Source organism: Procambarus clarkii, chromosome 9, assembly GCF_040958095.1.
Source record: "Procambarus clarkii isolate CNS0578487 chromosome 9, FALCON_Pclarkii_2.0, whole genome shotgun sequence".
NCBI classification, from domain to species: domain Eukaryota; kingdom Metazoa; phylum Arthropoda; class Malacostraca; order Decapoda; family Cambaridae; genus Procambarus; species Procambarus clarkii.
Genome location: NC_091158.1, coordinates 33,297,201 through 33,306,024, shown reverse-complemented (window position 1 = coordinate 33,306,024; position 8,824 = coordinate 33,297,201). Strand labels below are relative to the sequence as shown.

The 8,824-nt window shown below is 42.8% G+C and overlaps 1 protein-coding gene across 1 annotated transcript in view; it reads left to right on the top strand.

Annotated features, from left to right (window-relative positions):
• The first annotated feature begins 203 nt into the window (after window positions 1–203).
• LOC123749908 (probable glutamate receptor) overlaps window positions 204–8,824 on the top strand; it is a 34,871-nt gene continuing 26,250 nt past the window's right edge. The window contains exons 1-2 of the mRNA XM_045732031.2: window positions 204–402; window positions 3,302–3,486. Of these exons, the coding sequence (XP_045587987.2) occupies window positions 204–402; window positions 3,302–3,486 (384 nt within the window). The remainder of the gene's footprint in view (window positions 403–3,301; window positions 3,487–8,824) is intronic.

Here is an 8,824-nt window from a genome sequence, read left to right as displayed (position 1 = left end):
TGAGCTTATTCTTTGTTCTAAACTCTTCTATGCATATATTATTAAAAAAACATTATTTCGTTCTGAACTCTCTAGTTATATATCTTGAAATAAATGTATTCCCTAAAATAATTATAAATGTACGAGAATAAGAACTTAACAAAGCCAAATCGATACACAGTTTCGAAACCCATGAGGAACCAAATCGTACCTGGGGAGTGGAGATGACTGTGGGCAACTTCAGCGGGATGATTGGTCTGCTCCAGCGGGAACAAATGGACTTCTGCACCGTTACTGGACCAACGGCGAACCGCCTGAGGGTTGTTGAGTACCTCAAGTGCTATCCTTCTGACCCGTTTACGGTCACCTCTCTCAAGCCCACGCTCCTGCCTAAATATCTCGCTCTTGTACGTCCTTTTGAAGGTATATTTCACTCAAATGATTTGGATGAGAAACTTTTGCATTATGTCTGATGTTCGTATTCATTGTCAATATTGTTATTTGGTAATATTAGGTTTATTAGAAGCAAATTTTACCGAATAATGAGTGTGTAATTACTTTAGTGTAGTTACCCTTCCTTCATGACCCAGCAGAAGGAAGAGTAATAATTAATTATATTATTATTATTATTATAATAATTGTTGTTATAAATAATTATTACTCTTCCTTGCGCTGGGTCATGAAGGATGCCAGCCTCGGGTAAAAGGAGGCTGTGATGATCTCTGTCTGGAACCCGTAGATGCGGGGCTCGAACGTCCATCTCCATCTTGTCCTTGCTGGGGTTGTTCTCCAGCCCCGACGACGACGGTCTCCGGTTTTGGAATCCCCTGTGCCTTCTTTTACCAACTTCGAGGTAAACTTCGGAGCTGGAGCACCTTGGACCTTTCGTTGTTGCCTTCAACTTCGGCAACAAAGACCTGACACTGTGACGGCGCTGGAAACATTGGCGTTTGCCTTTCAATTCAAGACTTTCAGCGCCGTGGAGAGGGAGGACCTGCAGCATGGGTGACAGCTTTCACCCGCATCAACAACCCAGGCTTTGCACCCGGGAGAGGCCGCTCCAGACTGAAAACCAGAGCTCAACTCCATAGTCTCTTGAGAGTACGCTTGTGGTGTCCTGTCTTCCCAGTACTCTTTGTCTTATAATGCTTTGGAACTACTGACAGTTTTGGCCTCCACCACCTTTCTCACTTAGTTTGTTCCAACCGTCTACCACTCTGTTTGCAAACGAACATTTTCGATTTTTGCGGGTACCTCTGTTTTCTTAGCTTAAAACTATGTTCTCTTTTGTGTGTGTGTACACTCCTAGTTGTACTCACCTGGTTGTGCTTGTTGGGGTTGAGAGTTGGCTCTTTGGTGTCCGCATTTCAACCGTCAATCAACTGATGTACAGATTCCTGAGCCTACTGGGCTCTATCATATCTACATATGAAACTGTGTATGGATTCAGCCTCCACCATATTACTTCCTAGTGCATTCCATTTACTAACTACTCTGACTCTGAAAAAGTTCTTTCTAATGTCTCTGTGGCTCATTTGAGTACTCAACTTCCACCTGTGTCCCCTTGTTCGCGTACCACTCGTGTTAAACAATTTATCTTTATTTACCCCTGTCAATTCTTCTGAGAATTTTGTAGGCAGTGATCATGTCTCCCCTTACTCTTCTGTCTTCCAGTGTGGTGCATTTCCCATAGCCTTTCCTCGTAACTCATGCCTCTTAGTTCTGGGACTAGCCTAGTGGCATACCTCTGAACTATTTCAAGTTTCGCCTTGTGCTTTACAAGGTACGGGCTCCATGCTGGGGCCGTATAATCCAGGATTGGTCTTGCATATGTGGTATATAAGGTTCTAAATAATTCCTTACACAGGTTCTTGAAGGCAGTTCTGATGTTAGCCAGCTTCGCATACGCTGCAGATAGTATTATTCTTTTGTTGTTGGCTTCAGAAGAGAGATATGGTGTGATATCAACTCCCAGATTTTTCTCTCTGCCCGTTTCATGAAGGACTTCCTCACCCCATTCGGTATTCTGTGTCTGGCCTCCTGTTTCCACTGCCATGTTTCATTACTTTATATTTACTCGGGTTGAACCTTAATAACCGTTTGTTGGACCATTCATTCAGGTCCACATTAACCCTGTGGACCCTGAATGAAGCCCTGTGAGACTCCACTGGTGACTTCTCGCCAATCTGAGGTCTCACCTCTCACTGTAACAATCTGCTTCCTATCGCTTAGGTACTCTCTTATCCACTGGAGCGCCCTACCAGTTTCTCCTGCCTGTTTCCCCAGTTTATGCATCAGCCTTTTATGGGGTACTGTGTCAAAGGCTTTCCGACAATCCAAAAAAATCCAGTCCGCCCATCATTCTCTTTCTTGCCTAATCTTTGTCACCTGACAAGCCTGTAAGGCAAGATTTACCCTCCCTGAACCCATGTTGATGGGTTGTCACGAAGTCTCATCTCTCCCGATGTGTTACTAGGTGTTTTGTCACGATCTTCTCCATCATCTTGCATGGTATACAAGTTAAGGACACTGGCCTGTAGTTCAGTGCCTCTTGTCTGTCACCCTTTTTGTATATTGGGACTACATAAGCAGTCTTCCATATTTCTGGTAGGTCTCCCGTTTCCAGTGACCTACTATATACTATGAAGATTGGCAAGCAGAGCGCTCCTGCACCCTCTTTCAATACCCATGGTGAGATTCCATCTGCGCCAACAGCCTTTCTCACGTCCAGATCCAACAGGTGCCTCTTAACCTCATCTCTAGTAATTTCGAACCCTTCCAAGGTCGCCTGGTTTACTGCCATCTCTCCTAGCGCAGTGACCTCTCCTCGTTCTATTGTGAAGACCTCCTGGAACCTCTTGTTGAAATCCTCACACACCTCTTTGTCATTTTCTGTGTACCTGTCCTCACCTGTTCTAAGTTTCATCACCTGTTCCTTTACTGTTGTTTTCCTCCTGATGTGACTGTGTAGTAGCTTTGGGTAGGTCTTGGCTTTATTAGCTATATCATTTTCATACTTTTTCTCAGCTTCTCTTCTCACACTAACATACTTAGTTGTAACATACTTACACAACTGCAATGAACTTAAACACACAAAGAAGTCCTCAGTTTCGAGGACTTCTGTGTGTGGTGAGAGAGAAAACGAGAGAAGCAGGGTGAGGGAAAGACAGAAGAAGGGAGTGAGAGAGAAAGAGAGAGGGAGACAGAAAAAGAAAGTGAGTCATACAGAATTACAGACAGTAAATCGGAGACACAGAACACTGCCAATTTTCATTATCAATCTAAAAACAAAAATAAACTTTTTGGCAACTACCTCACCCAGGAGAGCTGTGGGTAGCGCTGCTGGTGTGCGTGGTGGCGTGGGGCGTGACCCTGTGGCTGCTGCAAAGGGCGTGGCAGTGGGTGGCTGGAGGGCGTCCGGTGGACTTCACCTCATCCCTCCTGTATGGCTTTGGTGCGCTCCTTCAAAACCTTCCTTCAGACCCCTCCGTCAGCGTCTTCGGCAGGGTAGGATGCTTTCGAGCGAGATGATTTGTTTCAACATCTGTCTAACAACCGTCCAACATTTTCCCCAAACGATGTAGCTCCTTTCTAAAATAACATTATTAGATAAATACACACCACACCCACTCTCTCTCTCTGGGTCACTAATTTCTTCCTCATCCGATTCCTGCGTGCTGCTACTTAACTATGCCAACAATATCCACACCTCCAACTAACCCACTCTATCCTACAATAAATACACCCCATCTTGTCATTCCACTCACATTGCTCCTCGTCATCCTAGTCGTACCAGTAATATTCATTACTAACCGTCCACAAGTGCATGTCTCTTCTCGTCAAATCCTCAAGCCTCTTCAACACTTGTTGCCTTACGATCTATCACACTCTGCAGCACTTATTTTGTTCTCCTTTTTTCCCATCATCTCCTAACCCCATTAACCTTATCTGCCATATTTTTCCATGACTTATCCATTTAGATTCAATGGACTCAAACTATCATAATCCCAGCACCTCCCAGCCACCAACATCAATCCCATGGACACCTTCCGATGGTTAATCGATCCTCTCACACCAAAGACCCAATTATTGCTAATATGAGACCCAACTGATCTCCCCCATGACCATCTCAGGTGGGAGGTTGTTCTACATTGAGGTAGTGTGAGAGTCAAGAGCCTAAACACCTGATATAACAATGATAATGTTCTGGCAAATAAGGCGGATAAGCTGAAATGAAAGACCTTTACCGGGATATAACAGCAACAGTGTTGTAAAGCTTGTCGTAAAGATAACAATGACAGGATTTCCTTAGAAAATTAAATAATGGGGCTAGAAAAAACTATGTCGGTGGCGGAACGTACATTTGTTATTTTAGTGGGTCAGTAGTTTTTTAAGAATTATTATTGAGGTGTCGTACGAATACACAGGCTATGTCCTAGTGTTGCTACTCGCAAGAGGACCGCATCCCACAGCACTCTTCGATAGGAATACAGATCAGTCTACCAGTACTGTCAGAAGTGTAGTACCCTGTATGAGGAAAATTCTATACTCATATTAGGGGTTCAATGAACTCGAGAGTTCACTAATATGTGTACTAAAATTAATGTTTTTCACTCAAATTTTGACGAACTGAGGCATTAATGGTGTAAGAGTGAAAATTCAGTCTCTTCGAATGGACGATGTTGCTTGTGAGTGTGTGTGTGTGGATACAACCCGTTCTCGCAAATTCGTAAAGTCAATATTGACTTATTAACTACGTGCATAGGTGATATACTAAACATAATTAATAGATACCCTTAAAAAGATTCATAGAAAACACCGACCTTACCTAACCTTGTTAGTATCTTAAGATAAGCATCTTATTGCTTCGTAATTACAATTATTACTTAACCTATACCTATTATAGGTTAGGTTATAATTGTAATTACGAAGCAATAAGATGCTTATCTTAAGATACTAACAAGGTTAGGTAAGGTCGGTGTTTTCTATGAATCTTTTTAAGGGTATCTATTATGTTAAGTATGTCACCTATGCACATATTTAATAAGTCAATATTGACTTATTAAATTTGCGAGAACGGGTTGGTGGATAACGTAGGTATTAGCGTGGCACTGGTAGAGAACCTGTCACTCCAGCTGAAACCACACTTCCAGCGAGGTACCCGCAGCAGCATTGCCAATTGAACGTGTATACACCTACGTTTGCTTGTATGGTGTCTGAACTATTCATCTCGTTTCTGCATTATGATTAGTAGCCACTGTTGTTCTAGGTCTGGGAAGTGCTACACTATGGTAGAAGCTGACGTTTCTTGTCACTTCATGTTGTGATTCTGGCAACTAAAGTCACTTCCCTCCTGCCTAATGGGGATGTTACGTACCTTTCTAAGATATGTAATTAAATAAATTAATTTGTACATTTATATATGCTTACATTTATATGTGCTTTGTGTAATATATAATTTCATGTATGTATATTTATGCATTTATATGTTTATATATTACATTGTTGTATGTTTGGAGTTAGGCCCAACGTATTGTGGGAATGACTGTTTTTTTCTTTGTGTGCTCAGTTGTTCCCATGGGAACTAACGATTTGTATGATCATAAGTGGGTAACAATAGGTGAATTATAATTGTTTGAGCCTGAGTTGACAAATTGTTCGTGGGAGAGTCAGTTGCTGGGTGGGCATGCCATCATTCCCCTTTGTTTGTGTTATTTTAATTACTGTATAGAGCAACAATTACCTTATTTTTGTTATACATATTATTCTAACCAATTACTAAGTTAGTTTAAGATTACTCCTGTCACAATATATTGCTCCATGTAAGTTTTATAAATACTTGTAACTTTGGCAATTTTTCGCGGGGAAAATGTTATGATTTATAGTGCTGTCGCTTATGTAGGTCAGTAGCTTCAAAGGACCAGGAGGAGTAACATCTGTGAGAGTTAAGTCTGAGATTCTGTTGTGTCATTAGTAGATCTTTATTCTGGGAGAGACAGTATTTTGATTTTTGCTTAATAGTGAAATATTGGTCCATCTGTACTTTATATAATATTGATTATATTGTTAATATATATATTAAAATTTATATGTATATTTCTTCAGTCCTAAGGGAAAATTTAACTGTATGCCTGTTATCAATTAAGGGGGTTACACTGGTGACCTGCTCTAGACAACAGCAGTTGTAGTGTCCCTAGACATTTTAAAGTCTGGCTGTTGTAGGGTCTCGAGCCGTAACGAACGATTGGTAACAGAGGACACTCACAGTGACCCTTCCCAAAATGCTTCGGATGCATTTGCGTCCACTTCGGCCACCTCCCCGCATGACGTACAGTACGGACAAGCACTCCATCCCATTACATCCCTGTCGGAGGAGGACACCAGCTCAAGTGATGACGCAGCCTCTGATGGTAATTTTACTGTACACAGAAGCCGGAATACCCTATGCAAAGAGAAACAGTTTAGGAAAACCAGCAATGCTGTCAAGATGACCATTGTCACCCCCACAAAGGGGGGGGGGGGGGGGACCACGACCTCCTCTAGCAGCCCGTAATAAATATGCCAGGTTTGCATTTCCATCTGTAGTTACCAGCGACCAGAGGTACTCCTGGATGAAACGTGATGTCCGTAGTGCTTTTGCTAACCCCATAGACCTCATAATCCCTGGACACGCCTCACCCTACAGCTATGTAGCCAGGTCCTATGAAGTCACCATCTCGGCCCTTCTCCAAGGTCAAGTGGGTGGCATCTCATTCAGTAAAGCAGACTCTCCTGAGAGGTCCAGGAGATACAAAGAGTACCTTGTCACATTCTACCTTCATGACCTTGACATCTTCCATGCGAAAGAACTACCAGGTGTGTGCAGTGCAAGACGCATCAGGTCTAGGGTGAAGCCACTAAACAGGATTGTCATCGTCTGGAAAAATGAGGCACCACCCCCAAGACATCACAGGTTCCTAAGTCTCTACCGACCAGCCAGTCCCATAACACCCTGGGTGTCCTTAGCTGTCATGTGTTTTAAATGTCAACACTTTGGTCACATAACCAATCACTGTCAATCTTCTGTCACTTGTGCCTACTGTGCAGGCAATCATCCCACTAAAGAATACCCCAATAAAGACCACGCCCTTGGGACCAATAGAACCACATCCTCAGCCACCAAGCACAAGTGTTCCAGGTGCTTGCGGGAGGGTGTGACCGCCTGGCACAAGGACTGTGTCAAGCGTCCCCCTCCCCACAGCACATTGGAGCAACCCCCCACTACCCCAGTCAACCTACCAGCCTGCCCCCCCCCCCCCCACGCGCGATGATCCCACCACCGTTCCTGACACCAACAGCCTGGCATCCTTCCCTCGCCTACCTGGGAAGCCTGACACCACCCTGCAGAGGGAGGTGTTAGAACTTCCAGCTCGTATGAGTAAAATTGAAATTACTATCTGTAAGCTCCAAGAAACACTCACGCACATTGAAAATGGTCTAAACAGCATTTATGCTAAGATCAACATGAACACTCTAAGACAGTGTTCAAGCGATCCTCTCGACATCCCGAAGAGTGAAGTGAACGTCCTAGTATCTAGTGAAATGCCTTCCAGTGATGTAAGTGTGGACACGTCTCAAGCAAGTATTGACCCCCCCCCCCCCTCCAGTGCTGAAAGTACCGTTGTGGCGAGTGTAATATATGAAAACCCGAGTGTCTTAACTGTAATTAGCAAATGCGCACAAGAACTCATTACAAACAATACCTCTTGTACCTCTATGAATCTTGATGAACATGAAATGATTGTAAATGTTAGGAAAGATGGAGGCAAACAACTGATCTTGTCACAGATGAAAGAGCTCTCTTTTACCATTGATGACTGTGAACGATTGTCACTAATACGCAATAGTCTGCAACTTGTGAACCTCGCAAATACTTATCTTCGTCAGATTTCCCACGACCAACTCACTCTTAAATTTCTTATGTGGAATGTGAGAAGCGTGCGTAGGAGGATGTTTGATCTAATGGTGTACGCTGGTGCCAACAATATTGATGTACTGTGCTTGCAGGAACCATACACTGCAAACACAAAAAATAAAACGCCACCCAAACTCTCAGGTTATGTAGCTTTTCAAGTGTTGGTTCACATGATGTCGGTATCTTGACGTATGTTAAAAGTAACCTTGTGTTTAAACATGTTAAAAACCACAAAAGTTTCGACCCATATTACCAGCAGTCTCAGATTGCTATAGCGACCGGCTATATTAATTTAGTTAATGTATATGTAAGGTGCGACCAAATGGTGGAAGCTTCTCTTCAAAAACTCACCAGCAGCTCTCAAACCATTGTCATGGATGATTTTAATGCTAGACACACTAGCCTGGGTGACACCAAAACAAACAGGAATGGCAGGATCTTTGTAAAATACTTAGGAGACAATAACATGTCCGTATTCAACTTTGACTCCTCTAACGTCACACACCTCATGGGTGGCAGGCTTGATTATGTTATTGGTCACGGTCTCATTGATAATGCTGTCGGAGGATCAATTGTTCACGAATTAGTTAGTGATCACTTTGCCAAATTCAGTTCATACACTATCAATAATGTCAAACCCCTAAGCTTTGAAAATAATTATTAATATCCCTGAAAATTTACACATGTACTTCAAATTCCATATATCCGAATGGTACAACACTTATTGTTTTACTACTGTCAATGCATTATATGAGGACCTGGTCACTGAAGTAACCGCTTTTTATGACAATATTGTAAAATCCACAAGACCCAAAACAGTGAGGAAGGGGCAGAGGTGATTCACTGACTCACGCTTTAAGCCCCTGCATGACAGTTCTATTCTTAGCTAAG